This window comes from Thunnus thynnus, chromosome 22, assembly GCF_963924715.1.
Source record: "Thunnus thynnus chromosome 22, fThuThy2.1, whole genome shotgun sequence".
NCBI classification, from domain to species: Eukaryota; Metazoa; Chordata; class Actinopteri; order Scombriformes; family Scombridae; genus Thunnus; species Thunnus thynnus.
In genome coordinates this window covers 10,484,725-10,502,868 of record NC_089538.1, presented here as the reverse complement: position 1 = coordinate 10,502,868, position 18,144 = coordinate 10,484,725, and the positions used below count along the sequence as shown (strand labels likewise).

At 38.4% G+C, this 18,144-nt stretch overlaps 1 protein-coding gene across 9 annotated transcripts in view; it reads right to left on the bottom strand.

Moving 5' to 3' along the window:
• Positions 1-18,144, bottom strand: part of kcnip4a (potassium voltage-gated channel interacting protein 4a) — a 141,705-nt gene that overhangs the window by 105,458 nt on the left and 18,103 nt on the right. For 6 of the 9 annotated variants that reach the window (XR_010925568.1, XM_067580777.1, XM_067580780.1 and 3 more), the window contains exon 3: positions 17,400-17,554. The exons of 2 other annotated variants lie outside the window; for them this stretch is intronic. Coding sequence is in view for 5 of the 7 variants with exons in the window: in XM_067580774.1 (XP_067436875.1) it covers positions 17,400-17,554 (155 nt within the window). In the remaining 2 variants the exon portion in view is untranslated. Of the gene's footprint in view, positions 1-17,399; positions 17,555-18,144 lie in introns of those variants that run through there. One more of the 9 variants, XM_067580785.1, reaches the window with a different exon arrangement.

Here is an 18,144-nt window from a genome sequence, read left to right as displayed (position 1 = left end):
GAGGAACATAAGAGTAAAAGAAAAACCCCACATGACAACAACTCCTTCATCACACAGCAAGGAACGCCAGTTGGCAAGATCCATAGTGCTAAGAAGAGCCAGTTTCCTTTATGTTTCTAGCTGGTTTCTACCATCTTAAAGAATCTTAGGTACAGATTTTGCCACTTATGCTAAGATTTTATGGGCCTTCAGGCATGTCTTTGACATTCTATGTTTGCCTGAATACATTTCTAAGACTGGAGAGTGGTGCAAATTGGAAAGAGAGAATGAAAAAGTAAAGAGGAAGGAAATCACACTTTGTCTGAGTAATGAACACATCAAGCACAGGGAGCAGTAATGAACTTCATCCTCTCTTCCTCAACCTCATCACTCAGTGTGATTGAATGAGGGGGTCAGCGTTCGTTTTTAGTGGGAGCAAAAACAATAATGACCTGAAAAGCGTCAGTCCTTCATATTTACCATCCTCTGGACCAGTCAGGACTTAAAATATGATGGCGCACTAAAGACACAGACATCATGAATCTCAAACTATTTTCTGCAGGTGACTGAATGGGGAAAATGGGGCACAGTATGTCACCAGGGAAATGTAGATGGAATTTAATTATGAGTTTTTAGAGTGCTGCTTCTCTTTTGAAATGGTCTTGATTCAGTATTGAATGTTGTGGTAACGTCTCAGGATGTCAGTTTTTTTGATTTACTCAAACATCTGGTATCTAGAAATACATTTTCAAGCTGCTATGTGTGTTCTCATATTGTAACATAATAGTATTTCAGGGAACAAAACAAAATTAAATATCCTTTATCACAAGCAAGGATGGATAGAAAGTCACTAGAAAGTTTGTTTTGGAAATATTTATGAGCCAACACACAAAATCATCACACATAATAGAGTTAACATACTGAACTGCAAAAGACTTTAAAAATTCACCGCATGTGGGAATGATTCCTAAATATGGTTATTTTCATTTGCAGCTTGGAAATGCTCAAAATGCGTTTTTTTTTTTGATAGTATGGAATTAGATGCAAATCTTGTGCAAATCCTGGTTTTGAATAAAATCACTGATTTTCTAGGACATCAATCTTGATATTCTGGCCAAGCACTCAGATCTGCATACAGATCAGTCTGTTTACGAAGCAGCATCAAACACCGTTTCCTGAGAGAAAAAAAAAATCTCATTCTCTCAAGATTTTAATATGCTTGTTTTAAATATTGTTACTTTGATACATTTTCAAATAATGGCACTGTTAGTTGTATATGGCATTCATACGGGAGTTGGTTATGTAAATCTATTTGTGTAGGAGCCAATCAGCCTTTCATCAGTCTCTCAGGAGCACTGAATGCTACGCTAAGCAGAGCCAATAAAGTGGTAGAGTTCTTGTTAACATGCTGATGAAAACCAGGAAAGACAAATGTACATGCACAGCATTTGTATTAAGTCGAGCACAGCCAGGAAAAGGTTGTCTCTGTTTTATTTAACTTTTTCCCCCTATAAAGTCCTGAAAACATATTTTTCCACAAAACTTGAAATCACTGAACCAAAGCCTGGACTGAACATTTGGACGAAGTGTGAACATTAATCCTGACACACTGAATCATTGATAAGAGCTACGGTGTTGTGGAGCAAATTCACCAAGGCCACCTGTAGTTGGCTCACTAATAACGTGGCAGAGGTAGCCCTGAGCTTTGATGGAGGGGAGGAAAAATACGAGCCGGGAAATTAGGTTTACTGCCGTGCGGCTGCTTTTTATTTCATGATTCAGAGCTAACCCACAAAGGTCCACTAAACTGCTTTTGTTATGGACCATGCAGACACTGTAGCAACTGAGGGAGCACTTAAAATAGAGTGAAGGCAGAATTACACAGCAGAACATATATTCAAGACTCAAACAGAGTAAACCCCTGTCTGACAGGACAAGTCAGGGTTGACAATAGCTGCAGTGTTGCTGATGATGTCGACATCTCAGTTCAACATTTTAAGAAGATTAAGAGTCTTTTGCCACATCAGTGTGAGGCTTTACGTAGGCACAGATGCTTTGAGCTAAAAGCAAACATCAACAATGCTAACATGATCACAAAGACAATTGTATGCTGATGTTTAGCATGATCACCATCTTAGTTTAGCGCATTAGTATGCTAACATTTGCTAACTACCATTAAACAAGGTACAGCTGAGGCAGATGGGAATGTCATTAGCTTTGCAGGTATTAGACAAAGTGAGGTTTTGACCTGATGATGGCGCTGAATGAAAAGTTAGAGAATCACCAAGTTCTTACAATTCATTCTGTGGGGAAGATGAATTTCTGTACCAAACTTCATGGCAATCCATCCAACATATCCAACCAAAAATATCAACCTTATGTTGATGCTAGAAGATCACCAAAGTCAGTAAGATAAATTGTCAGGGAACCATGAATGTCTGCACAAAATTTTGTGACAATCCATCTAGTAGTTGTTGAGATATTTCACTGGACAAGTGTAAACTTTGACCTGCTGGTGGCGCTAGACAGAAAATCAGGGGATCATCAAACTCTTTAGGATTCATCCTCTGGATATCATGCATATCTGTACCAAATTTCAAGAAAATCCATCTGATAGTTGTTGAGATATTTCAGTTTGGACCAGAGTGGTGACAGACTCAATAGACATTGCCATCCCTAGAGCCTTGCAGCTAGCATGACTAAAGACAATTTAAAAATGTATGTATGTAATGTAGTATGTCACATTAAAAATATATGTACAAACTATTTGATAAATACATCAAAGCTGGATTTAAATAAACTCTATGTAAAATGTAAATTTATGAAAAAGCCTCCTGTACATGAGCTTGAACAATAATGTTCAGGATCAAACAGAGAGGCTAATTATTTTTTATGTTCTCCACAGTTATCTCATGAGACACATTTAATTGGATATCCTCCTATAAGGATAGAAGGTACCTTAAGGTGATGATTGGGGGTGTTTTTATGTTCTAAAACTTTTTAAATCATTGCCATTATTGAACACACAACATTAATTAATCTTAATTATTTAATTACTAATACTCAGTTATGTAAATATGTAAACAATGTAAATATCAAAACTTAATTTGACTCACTGCCATGCTGACCTCAGGTCCCAACAGCCAGAAATTATTTAAGCTCCATGCAACAGTGGAAATTGCATTTGCAAGGGAAATATGTTCCTAGCACAATATGCTCCACATTATGACAGTAATCAAAACAGGACACCAACTGTGTACAATAGGTGCAGCATAAAATAACCTTGTTCAATATGCACATCACAGTTGCCATTAAGTCATTCAGAGTCTTCAGGGAACAATTAGGATTTGGTATATGGTCGTCTGTATTATTAACGGGGATGGGTACTGAAACTCGGTATTAATGGGGCTAAATTATAAAAGACCATCGTATTTATAAGCTATGACGTTACTAGTTCTGCTCTTGGTATTGGAGAGATTAAGAAAATAGATTTCCTATTTATTTAGGCTACATAAACATTATCTTACAACTTTTATCTCCGTTTCTAATTTGCAATTAAATTACACACATTCGTCTGTGATGCATTTTCGCTATTTCCAATCAAGAAGAGAGATCTCTCTCTCTGAGTCTGTTGTATGTGCAAGGGTCAGCTCTCTCTGCCTCTCTCTCTCTTACACGCACACATACACACACACAAATAGACCCTGCTCTTGCTGACAATGGCAGAGAGAATTAAACGCTCAAAAGTCTGGTTACACTTCACTAGTCGATGCTGACAATGCTCGTTGCTACAAGTCTTTTGCATGTAAGGGTGGAAACACGAGCAATCTTTTCAAACATCTCGTGAAAGTGCATCACATACAGCCGGAGAAATGCACAGTTTTCAACTGCCGAGCTCGTAGTTCATCTCTCATTGCCCCAACCACCTCGGGTACATTATGTATGCGAGCAGCCTAGATCCCACACGGAGTTAACTAAATTATACAAACATGGGTTAATGATTAAAAGTAAACATTTTTTCTCTTAAAAGCATAACAAAAAGAACCAATAAGAATATTGTTAATGTACTACAGTTGTAGTACTGTTTAAAATCTTAACGATACCCTAATTATTGACCAGCCCAGAGCAAAGATGCACTGAGCAAATCAAAGCACCAACCTCCCACTACTGTGGGAGAATTACCTCACACTGCCTCATAAGATGAGGCTCCATAAACCTGCAGGTGTTTAGTCCTGAGAAATCTCTCACAGGTAGCAGCTCAGATATCTTCGTTGCTTTTAGGATGTGAAATACATTACATAGCAATGCCTACTTTTCAAAGAAATGTCATTATACAAATGTCCTGGAAATACAGTAAGATTAATTCCACATCTAAACTGGCAGACACTTAAATGAATGTGTACCTGCGACTGTGCAATTAAGACTTGACATGTGGCAACAGAGGAATATAAAGACAAGTGACAAATGAAAGGAAAAACCAGTACAGGCCTGAATGTTTGACCCCTACAGTGAGGGGATCTGGTGGCTCTGTTGGCTCTGTTATGCTGTGGGGGGCATTTTGCTGACATGGTTTGGGTCCACTTGTCCCCTTAGAGAGAGGGGTCAATCCAATACAAAGTTGCTCTGAGTGATCACCTTTATCCTATGATGAAACATTTCTATCCTGATGGGAGTGATCTCTTCCAGGACGAAAAAGCTCCAATTCACAGGACACGAGGGCTCACTGAATGGTTTGATGAGTATGAAAATGATGTGAATCATATGCTCTGGCCTTCACACTCACCACATCTCAACACAGTTGAACACTTTTGGGTGATTTTGGACCGACGTGTTGGACAGCACTCTCCACCACCATCATCAAAACACCAAATGAGGGAATATCTTTTGGAAGAAGGGTGTTCGTCACTCTAGTAGATCTCTAGAGACTTGCAGAATCAATGCCAAGATGCATCGAAACTGTTTTGTTGGCAAATGGTGGCCCAACACCTTACTAAGACACTTCATGGTTTTTCACTTTAATTTGTCACCCGTCTGTAGTTAAAGCATTACAAGCTCACCCTAACTATCAACAAACTTTTTAATTCACTTATTCTGCAGCTGAGCTTCTCATGAGGGCTTCCTTTGAACCTTTTAACACTGCGGGGCACAGCACTATTCTCTCTTGTAAAAAGCTATTTACTGAATGCCTGCCTTGAAGATGAGAAAAATAAAACAACTTAGTCGCTGCCATGGGAATGGGCAAATTACACCCACCACCATGCAGTACAAATGGTCATTAGCACTGTAATTACTGAGAGTTTGAAATTCATCAGTAGAAGTGGATTGCCAGTAAGCACTCCTAGAAGCACGAGGAAATGCATCACAAGGGGATTATATGATGGGCTAATGTCCTCTGTTTTACTAAAAAGGTGCCATTCCCTCAGACAGTTCTTGGAAAAGAAACCATGTTTCTTTGTAAACAATCATGTATCATTCACTGGCACTGTTTGCACGAGTTTGGATGTATGGATGATGTATTAAATGTTACCTATAGAAACCATAGCTATTAAATTATCTAACAGTCTTGAATAATTTAAGGAGGCTGAACTTTTTTTGCAGGAAACCAGGCCTGTTCACTACACTTGAGTGTAATGAACTAATACTATGACTCCAAAATAGGTGCTGTTACTTAAGCTCCGTAATGTCAAACAAACACACAGCGAGAACTCATGCAGACAATTTATTCTGGAGAGTGACTCTGTTAGTGTTAAGACAGAGTTAACTGTCATAACAAAGCATATATTGTGCCATGCTAAAAAGCTCTGCAGGCCAGCTGAGAGCCTTCGCTTTTCCATGACCTCATTTTGTTTGGTTTCTTCTAAGGAGGCCTGGTGTGGTTTGTTGACCTAATTTCTGCAGGGTGCGCGTCTGCTGACGGGCTGACATGCACAAACTACGACATTTATTTAAGGAGCACAGGCCTCATCCACTGGGAGCTGGGAGATGCTCCCCGTTTTCCCTTCAGGTGAGAACAAATGGGACTGGTGCCATTAATGGAGCAGCGAAAATAGAGGTTGCCGCTAATGTGTAGCTGCATGGGTGAGAAATTCCCAACCCTGTTCTCTGAGATGGTGTGAAAACCTAGAAGTGCCATTAAAAAAGAATGTTCTGGATTGGGTCAGTGCTACCTAGGGACTAAACAACACCAATTTTACAGCTTTACAGCGAGAGGAAGACCTTCAGTATAACAGATAACAAAGTGAGGTTTCTTTCACAGTAAGTTCTATGACAGCTCTAAGGTCAATAAAGGTGTATAGTAAGGCAAAGGCTGGTGTTTCAAAGGAAACTCATGAACTGTGTTAAATTTTGACAAAAACTTTACTGTGCTGTATGTAAAATATATGTCTTCTTTTGCTACTTGGGGGCAGACGAACACAACAACCTTCTAAAACTGTTCTGGTGAACATGCTAGCAATCTGTTGCCTATTTACACAACTCAACTGACAAATGTTAAGTCCAATTTTCACCCTCCATTTAGCTGTGTTTTGGTCTCCACCAACTCCTGAGGGAAATGTCTTCATTATATTCACCAGCTAGTCTCTAATTGTGTCTGTCTACTGTATGGTGTTGGGCAGGTAGTGTACAGTGGGTTTATCAGAGATTTTTCCTGAAGACAGTTACTTGCTTGTGGCTGGAAAGAAGGACTGAACCAAACACTGAAGTTGTGAACCATAAAACCTAAATAATGAACTGAATTGGCAACAAAACACTGTAGAGCTGAGGGGGAACTGCAGAGTTGATAATAATAAATTGGCACTGAATTATTAAATCATTGGCATTGTCATTTGGTTGATATTGATTACAGTTAAACTTTCTAAATGTTAAATGTCTAAAAACAAGAATCTTTCCGAAAAAAGAAAAATTGGCAGAAAATATTATTTAAATCAGAAACCTAAGACAAAATGCAGAGTTCAACTCTGAGTTAGCATTCGATGCCAGATTTTGATACTTACTGCTACAGACGTCGATTTGCACCAAAAAGTACAGGTTTAATACCAAGCTCAAAGTTCAGTATCTGCTTTTATAAAGTAAATTTATATAATATATACTCTGTACATATGTGAAAAATAGAATTTCTTCCTCTTACAAGTGTTTCTCTTAAGCCTAAGATTAAGGCTATCATAGTTCAGTTACTGTCAAATATGTCAAGGTTTATTAGAACAGCTGCAGCAGACTCCAGTCTGTTTAACAGACTTCCGCTTGTGTCTCAGAGGATCAGGTTTTCATTCTGTTTCAGGCTGCCAGCTTCGTTGCTGTAAAATTTAACTATTCTCTGCCATTTCGGACAGAGCTTCCACCTTCAGCCATCTGTCTCTGTCTCTATTCCTGTACATGCTCCGTCCTTATCTATTCCTTCCACCGTTTCTCTCGCTAATTACTCTACTCTTTCTCTCTCATCTTCTCTATTGTCTCAAATGTCTCCCTCACTGTATTCTGTTCTTCACCCTCTGCCATGTATCGGCTCAGAGATATCCCTCTTGGCTGCAGTAATCTGCATTGCTGGGCTTGAGAGGTTGTTTCCACTTCCACAGTATATAACCTTGCTCACTAGTCTCACAGGCTCAATTGCAGGGTATTGGCATCACTAGCACATAAACTCCAAACAGGCAAACCTGAGATATATTTCGGTTGGCAACAGCAATAGCAAATAACCCAGAAGGCAGGGCTTACTCTTGCAAAGCCTCCCAGAATGTGATTTGTATTTTTTTGGAATTTGAGACTTAAAAATCCTCCATTTCACATTACGAAACCTTGTGCTTGTCTCCTGCTCAGTTTGTGGGCCCTTGAACTTTCCATTTGAATGAGTGTGTAGATCAGAGTACAGGACAGGGTACAGGACAGATAGCGGAGACACACAGAGCCAGCATATCTATTCTATTGCCAGGGTGGTGATTTGCCTTCCTAATGAGGTTGCAAAGTCACCATCATTTAATTATTCATTTTGCTCTGACTCAGGAGTGCAAAGCAAATATGTATTCTTAAAGAGGAAAAGCTGCAATTAGAGCTAAAGCAAAGGTTAAAAAAAGAACACTTCATCAACTAAGAGATAGTCACAGTAAAACAAACATATGTACAGTAGACTAATTTACGTACTAATGTAGACTAATTTAGTAAAGCTGTAAATGTGAAACACATCACTGCCACAGAAATGCTATCAGATGGTTAAAAAAAACAGGTAGAAACGTTTACACTAAGCTGCTACTACAGCTTTATTATTATTATTATCATTATTATTATGATATTAAAATGCATATTTGCTTTTTAGATTAGCATTTTTCCACCATGGAAGTAAGGTAATATTATCTTGCAGAGGTAAACAGTTAGCCAGGTTGCTACTAGCCAAAACTGATGATCATTGCCATCTTTCTGTCTCAGATTTAAACAACCTGAAAGTAATATTTAGATGTTGATATTTTATAGTTTGACTAGCTATCCTTGGGCTAGGGATACTCAGAGCATTTTTTTGTTATATTACATTTATTATATGGTCATTTCTTGCACAGGTACATTATATGATAGCCTATATATTTTCTCTCCAACTCACTTTAACTCCTGTTAGCAGGTATGTTGCCATGTTGCCCAAAAGGTTACCTAATGTATATTCTCAAGTCAACATTGCTTTCTCTATTATATGATGTTGTTTTCAGACCATCATATGAATGTTGACCTCAAGTCGTCATTGCTTTATTCTCTGTTATATGATGTTGTCTTCAGATCATCATACAGTATAAATGCTGACCTCAACATCCAACATGAATGTTTTAAAATGTACTTATTAGTTTACACTAGTCTGCTACTACAGCTTTATAACTATGATGGTTTTAAAATATATCTGCTTTTGCAATATTGCCCAGATTATCCCTAACTCAGGGATACTGATAGACAAAGCAACATTATGGGCAACTTCTGATGTGAAACAGTACCCTGCGAGTTGCCTCAGCATACTGGATAGATTTTTGACCCTAGCTCTCCCTGTTGCTTGCTGCCTGCAGCATTGTCAATAAAATTGCAGAATGTATCCCTAAGTTACCCTAAGCTAAACCAAAATCAATAACAGAGGGAGGTTAATATTTTGTTAGCTAGCAAGTCCTCTATACAATGTCAAAAACTGCTTGCAATTTCATATAAAATGGCATAACCACAGGTAAATTATCTACATATTGTACAATCCCAAAACATTCTCTAAGCATCCAATTACAGTTAGTTAGGAAGAATGTCAGTTCTGTCATTTGGGATCTGCAGACAGGTGCGCTGTTGGACAGCAGCTTCACTGGGATGCTCCCAGTAGGACATCAATCTTATTTCCTGCAGTGACAGTGATGCAGCCATCTGGGACAGTACCCACACCCTGTGTTGGACTTGTCATTTCCATGTCATGTGACATGTTTGTCATGGCATAAGAGACAATGTGATGTTTCAAAGATTGTGATGCTATTTCCTGAGCTGACATTCAATATTGCCTATTAAAGCATTTTTTAATTATCAAATCAGCGATAAAAAGCCTGATCTATTTCCAATCTGTTTTTATTGGAACACAATATATTATGATACTACTTTCCTTAGATTTCCAGATGATTAAGTTTTATTCTGTACAGTTTTGCTGCTCATGTAAGCAATGTGTGTGTGTGTGTGTGTGTGTGTGTAAAAATATTGATAAAGTTAGGTGTTGAGAAAAGAAAATTAGACAACTATTGACTTATACTAACTTTAAAACATTACATTTTCCTGAAATAGCTAATGACAGTTGGCCAGAGATACTTATACTTGAAACTGAACATTAAATACATCACACCTCATTAGATGCTATCTCAAGGGGAAATATGAATGAACTTGCGTGGTCTTTCAGGCCTGACAGTGAACCCCAGCCTGCTGTTTGGATGCTGCCTGACAAACAGGCAGGGGAGATAAATTAGACAGTGACAGGGACAGGTGTGTTAAAGCCGAGTGACACAGAGGCAAGAAAGTCATTTCTGCCCTGCGGCAGCCAAAGGTTTACGAGGTTTCACTGTACCGTGTATCAATCAGGGGGGTCTATTTATAGAGGACCCAGACCACTGCGAGAATACAAACACTTGACTGAAGTAGGTTACCGGCATACGCCTGCATCACCCGCAGGCACGAGGAGAAAGGAGGACGTGAGAGAAAAAGAAGGCAGTCAGGTTAAGGGTAAGGATAAGTTATGCAGAAGATGATGATGATTAATGACATTCACAGCTTAACAACAACTTTTCCAAATCTAATTTTGCATATAACTAGATTGGGAAAGTTTCACATCTCCACTGTGTGCTTACCGCTCCAACAATATGGAACATATGCTTGAAAACCCGGTGATCAACTGATTTTTTTTTTTTTTGCTGCAACAATTTTTTCTTTCCAATTGACAACTTTGTCTACGAAATGAGTGAGACTTAAAAAATAGAAATCCCTATACAGTTCCCCAGAGACGAAGGGGATATCTTCAACTTGCTTGTTTTGTCAAACTTCCATTTCTTCTAAGCACTTTTTTTCTGTTGAAGATCATGTGATATGATCAAAAGCTCAAGAAAAACTACTAAATGGACCTTGGGGTGAGATGTTTTTTTCAGCAATTGCTTCCATGGTCAATAATAAACTTTAAACCTCAGCAAAGATATTCAATTAACAATCATATAAAACTTAAAGAACAAAAAAGTTTATCTTTAATCAGACAATTAAAGGAGCAATCCACTGATTTCAGTCCAGTTTACTCATCACAAGGGGCACTACGAGCCTGTGAGAACAGTTTAATGTCTCCTTTGGCTCTGGAGGCTTTGTGAAATCTGAGAAAATAACCCTGATGACATCACTATGACTTCATCAGGGTTATCTCAGATTAGGCTTGGAGACACAGAAACTCTCTGTTACAAACTTGGTGTGTGGAGTTTGAAAGGGATTTCCCAACTATGTGGAAGTGTCATACTAAATCGCAGAAATACCCCTTTAATCAATTAGTTAGTAGACAGAAAATTACTTAGCAGCATTTTTTATGATTGATTGGTTATTGTTATTAGTCACAAATTATTTTAGCAAGTTTTAATGCAAGAACAGCAAAAAATATTCTGCAATAGTAGACTGAATACTTTTGGGGCAGTACTTTCACTGTTAAGTAATAATAAAAACAGCAGCTCTAAATGTCATTTTTATTTAATAAATTACTTAAACTATTAACTGCTTATCTAAATCATTTACAGATTTTTTCTTAATTGACTAATTTATTAATCAACAGATTTTTTTCAGCACTAAAGAAGTGCATAAGCTCACATATGGCTTTCCCTCAAAAACAAACACAGTTACCAAGTCTGTGGAAAAACACCTGCATGTGGCCACGAATGCATCTTTAATGATGTGTAGAATGAGTTCCTTGTATAGACAAAGGGAGCCGTCTTGGTTACAGCGATGACCAGCGCACAGTCACATGCTGAGCCACTCGGCATCTCAGTTATCTGTATCCAATTGACAGGATGGAGTGTGAGTGTTATTGTCTGTCAACAGGCTACTTTAAGGTGTTTTACAAACAACATGGTTCACTGGGGTCGCCTATTCTCCAACTAATCCCTGGCTGTTAGCTGCTAATCCTTGTTTATCAGCGGACGGTGCGGGTTGTGGCCAAGTAGTGAGTAAGAGAACGCCAGGCTTACTGTTGTGTGACATAATGGAAAGTGCTTCTCAACTCATGTGAGCTACAGCTGGGTGATATTTGAGCCATTTATAGAATTGTTAGGATGCGTATTAACTGCGTTGCGCGATGACCAGTAGAAACCTGTTGTAGTGTGTTTTCTATACTGAAAAACATTTACTACAGATTTTTTAAAAACCTGCATCATTACCCAAAGTGTTGCAAAATGCCACATCCCTAACGCAACCAACAGCAAAGGACTAACCCACTATTACATCCCATGTTCTGCTATTCAAATATATGCAAGATTACAAGTATGCAGAAATGTGAAACATGCTGCCTCGTGCATTTCAACAAATTCGCTATCGTCATCTCAGGGCCCATTAGTTGTAAACAATGTGTAGTATTTTCTCTCGGGCTGTCACCAGTGCTAGAGCTATGAATAAGATTAATGTCAGGGAAAGGTATCACTGTTGAATCTTTTCCTCCTCATTCTCTGGCCACCGTTTTCACAACATATTAATCAAGTGAATGACAAGAGTAGGACATGTCTGCATCTCAGCCAGCCAGCCAGCGGTCCCTGGGCGATCGCTCTTCTTCCCCTCTCCTCCTGACTGAGAGGATGCACGCTGCCTCAACTTTCCCTCTAATCCATCATTGCCTTTTCCCATTTCCACCTTAGTTCTACAAAGGCCTGCACTGTTGACCACGTGGGAAACGAGATTAAAATGTAAAGCGCCTTGCTTTACAGGAGACAGGCCTGTGTTCTAAAGCTACTGGCTAATTTGTGGTTTCTCATTCAAGAGATTCTGCCCACTCTCAATGGAAAGCACTACACTCATCAAGGACATACACCCTAGGCCATGATATTTAAAATCTTCTCCAAAACAGAGCATCACAGTGCCTGGCGCTATTTCTCAAGGTTTAAGGGTCCTTTCAGCGATGCTTCTCACCATGGTGTCAAACTGTTGGATGTGGTATCACACTGTGCACCAATTCACAGCAATTAAATTCAAATCAGTGAGGAGAAGCGGTGGGATTTAGATGTGACAATGAAAAGCTAAACTAACCACTACTTCATCTTAACAAGTGTGGTAAAACTATGCCTCATGAGCAAAGAAAAAAAGTGTTTTATTGGTAAACAAAAATAGACTGAGGAACACATGCAACATATTGAATTTAGAACTTCCTCATGAGGATCCATTTATGTTGACTCAGCCAAAACAGTAAGTAATCAATTTTATGGCCATTGCTTTTTGAGGGAAATAACTGTAAAATGCAGCCTCAAAGTGGTGGGATACTGTCACTTATAGCTTCAATAAGTAAAGCTATGGAAAGTTCTAGAGCATGCAAGCAGAAATCGTATATACATACACTCACCAAGAACTTTATTAGGAACACCACACAACAGCGCTGCCATAAATTTACAAAGCTTGTACATTTTCATTTTTTGTTGACATTGTCAGAAAGGTGATAATTCTTCTTTGTGTTTATTATTAAGGTCATAGTGGGTGGTGCTGGTGATGTACTGGAGTGCATCATATTTAAAAGTGTTCCCTATAATTTGCCTATAATCTCCCTTATATATGTTTATTGGGTGGGTAAAATATTAGAAAGAACACCACCACCACCCCCCACCACGACCTCGATTATGAAAGTATTTTGTAAAAGCAGAATTTATGGTAGAGCTGTTGTGTTGGATTGCATTAGATTGTACAGGTGTTGCTAATAAAGTGCTCGGTAAGTGTATATAAAAGGAGAAACAACATGTCTAGATGTTGTCTAAAGCCATGTTGATCTGGTGCAGAGGAAACTATTGGCTAGAGAGACTGGAATTAAATGGCACTGCATTGTAGATTTTCCATCAAACAATGAGTACACTTCAGATGAAATATCTCCTTGTTTAACGCTACAGTAACACACACAATTATTATGTGTATACTACGATATCCGCTGACAAAGACCAAGTCTCTCTAGTATGTCTTACTGTAACTTCTGCACAAAACGCATCTGGAGAGAAAAATGGAACAACTTGCCAGAGCTGCAAATCCCACGCGAGTGACACTTCCTGCTTGGATGTCCAATCGTGAAGCAGAATGAAATCTGAGCATCCATATTCATACTTCCCTGTCATCATATTTCAATACTGTGCTCTGCCACTATCAGCAAAGAGACACATCTTCACTACAGTGAGTGCAGTTGGTGCCACAGAATTACTACTGCAGTGCAGACATTAAGATAATTTATATGGCAGCAGAGAAGCAATACAACAAATATCACAATCTGAGTGTTAAGACACACGTAATGTATTGGAAGGTGGTGTTTTCTTGCAGGGTTGTTATCAGATGTTGACATTGTGCCAAACTCTGTACATTCAAGTGAAAAACAAGAAGTATGAGGAGGTCAGGTAAACATCTGCAGGATGCTGCATTTTTGAGCATCAACATTCACCATCTTCAAAGAGCCTATAGGCTTTAGTGTTTTTCACGCACTGCTAGGGCACATGATGTACAGAAATATATGTAAAATGATCATAACCAAATAAAATAACTCCTTTAAGTTACACCACATTCAACAGCACTGCTACTGAACTGCTCTGAATGCAGCAAACAGCACATCAGCTCGAGTCCTTAATTTATTTGTAGCTTGCTGCCCTCTCCTGGCTGTGAAGACGAGGTACAGTGATGGATTTATACCAAGAGTTGTCTATAATAAAAAAAACTTACGGTCATGAACAAATGCAAATTCTTTCAAAATGCAATAAATTCTAAATAAATAAAAATAGCAATTCAACTTAGTTATATGAGTGTGATACAAAGCAAAAATGTACAATGAAAGGGTGCTTGATCCTCCGTAATGAGTAAAAAGATATATCTCCAAGAACTGATTAAAAAAAGAAGATAAAACTGGTTGCATACAACTGTAATGTTAACACAGGCAAGTCACACAGTACATCATCATTTTCCACAGTGGATGCAACAATTGACCCATTTGCGTGCGTCAAACACAGCAGGGATTTGTGAAACGTTCTCTCAGAGCAGACGTCTGTCCTGCGGACACACCATGAGACTTGTGTATTTCCAGAAATACCTGCATGCTCATTTTCTGGAGACTGCTCCGACATCCGGAGGCTACTATTGCCACCTGGCAGGTCTCTAGTGTGATCATGCGCATGCTGGGAGATTATTCAAGGCGACACTGGGGGACAATATTATTAGTTTACTAGTGACAATAACACCTATGACTAAAACAATATGCTAGGAGAAGATGCTTGAATCAAGATTAAACGGTAAATTATCATTACTGTGGCAACTTATGCACTCTAAATCATGGTTGTCTGTATTAAGCACAGACATTACACAAAGAAAAAACTTTAAGTGTAGCTGTGCTCAGCAGTTTGGCAATTGAAAGTTGAATTTTGTACCTCAATAAAAAAAGGAATACAATTCCATTACTGAAATGCTATTGTAAAAAAGTTATTGCCTTTCTTAGTGCAGTACACCACTGTGTTCCTGTTTCAGCTACCTGAAGCCAAATCTTAAGGTGGTATGAAAATGCTGCCTGCCCTGAGATGAAGGCAGCATGTTGATGTCAATGAGAAAGAAAGCACTGAAAGAAATGAAAGTCTAAACAAATACTCTAATTCAAATGTGGCTGACAGGAACACCTGGGTCCTGGTATGGGTCCAGCTGTGTTTGCCGGTTCGCATGTTATTAGAGGGATAGATTAAAATTACACACACACACACACACACACACACAGGAATAGGACAACCCAAGGCTAAGCATGAGAAGAAACTACACTGATTTTGTGATCTAGAAGCTGCACCTGCCCCATCGACACCAATTTAACCAATACAAAATGAGAAAAGCTTTCTCTTTTTTCACAAAAGCTGAATATGCATAATCCTGGTTTTCTTATTTATGACAAGAACAGTTGTTTTGGAGTGCTTCTGTTGTTGTTTTTACCCTGCAGAAAAAAATCTTTACTGCAGATGTCATTAAGGAATCCCTATAGAGACATTCATGACTGTTTAATAGCATCCTAAATCACACTCAAACACAACCCATTTGTCTTAATGACTGACATGCTATACCAGTGCGGGAAAGCGCCTGTCAATTATAAAAAGCTTTTAAGATAATGCTTGACATGTTGCTGAGCTATTACACAATCATGGGAACCAAGGAACTCAACAGATGAGGAGAGAAAACAGCTATCTTAATCTGCATCCAGAACTTTTACTGTGGCCAAATACATAATCAAGATAACAAAAACTGAGAAAGCGTAGCCCTCATTATCACTGCACTTAGATAAATGAAGTGCATATAGCACTAAGCAAGCCCAATTATAAAGTTCTTGTAAAAATAATGCAGTTTTACAATACACCCATATCTATAGTTTATGCGCATTAACAGCAAATTGCCTAATTATTTTACAAAATAAGCATATTATCTGATTGAAGTTCTCATAAATCATTTTTTTTAATATCATAAATCTTGAAAAAAATGACCCAAATGCATCACAACATTTATACGATTTCCTAAGAAATGGAAGATAATTCATGCTCTAATGTATCTAAATGGGATGTAATGGCCTTGTCCAACGAAAGCTTAGTGTTTTCCCTCTGTATATTACTGTCTATAATGTTGCCTGTTCCAGTGTAGCTATGAATCCTGTTTTATAAGGCTATAAGGCCATTGTGAATATATAACCCTAGAAGTAATCAATATTGATCTAGGCTCAATGTGAATTCATTCACTGGAGCTGTGACTCATGGTGCAGTGCGATCTGGTCATTTTTCATTCCTGAAAAATCATAAATTCTGTTGTTCCTATAAGGTGAAAGCATTACTGATCAATACAACTTGAATACATTTTAAATAGTGTTGACAGCCAGGGTGGCTTTTGGAGGATCAGGGTAACAGCACGGTTAATGAGTATATAGTGTAACAATAAAAATAAAATCTCAAATATGTGTGATTAGATTACACTCGTTCATTTTTACACTCCTCTGCAGGAACACATTGTACGTCCACCGTTACCCAGATATGTATGTGGAACTGACATTTTCTTAGTTCTGTAGCTGTGATAACAGCTTTCTCTTATTAACTAGTGACTGGTTGATTGACTTTGAGTGGAGTAAATGCTGCCGTCTCTCTGTTTTGTAATAATGAAATAAATTATGCTGTGAATATGTGACACATACATTATCAACTTGACATGCATGGTTTGCCCTGAGCAATCTGTCCATGGCATAAAATTGCCAAATCCCAGCACCAGGAAGTTGATAATATATATATGTAAAACAGATAAGTTCTTAGGCGTTTCAAACATGTTTCCTTTGTAATAAGGGTGATATTTGACCGGTGCCAGCTTTAAAGAGTCTGACAAACATTTCCAATTTCTGCTGCACCAAATAATGTGTATTTTTTCAGACTTTAATCTTTACCTTCTTTCTTGCATATAAAAAGTATTCAAATAAAATAACGTAAAACCGTTGATATACACAATAAAATGTATCTTTAGTAACTTTAATTAGTCAGGTAATCTCACTGAGATCACAATATCTTTCTTAAGAAAGATGTGTGAACAAAAAAAAAAAACCTAGACTAACTCAGACTAGACTAAGTAGTTAATAAGCAATTATCCCATTAGTGAGAGGGCAATTAATCACATCTGCACTCATGGAGTAAACTGCCTTGGTTGTGTGTAGCACATATCTGTAGCCTTAAACCTGGTTTTTGTACCTTTGGGATTTGGGGAGGCCCAGGTAATGATGCGCCGCACTAGACAGCAGTTGAGCAGGACTTTCTTGGAGAAGCCATGTTCTTTACGGAGGTGCTGCAGGTCCTCCCTCCACTGGGTCCTTTTGGTTGGTGTACACATGGCTGGAACCTCTCTACTGTGAAATATAGCGTCCAATTATTTGCAAAGACTGTACAAAGATACACCTAATTATTTGGGAGCTGTCTACAAGTATGAAACCTAACCCCAAAAGTGCACAGTTATGACACTGCATTCTAGAATTTGCATCATAATTCAAATGATGACCCTTAACAGCCTCTGGTAAACACTCAGACACAAATAGCTACAGCCACTGTCAAAAGTTCAGGCAATACACCTGAGAACATATGCTAATTTGGAGTGCTTTTTGCCCCCAAGTTATACACAGCCATAATGAAATGCAAGACATTTCAGCGTGCCCTTTTGGAACTGGAAAATGCTTGTCTTATATGTCCTGAGCTGTTGTTTCAAGAAGATGAGTTATTCATCCAAGCTATTCTAGGACCAGTGATGGTAACAATAAACACACCAAACTCATCCTGTTAATACAAACTACCTGCCTCACACAAATAGATTTTCAAATGAAGTCTGCAGGCATTCTGATTGTCTCCAGATAATCATCCAAGTATAACACACAAGACTTTATGACACCACTGAATAAAACATGATTTTGCAATACCCTACCTCTGCTAGTACTACTACACTCCT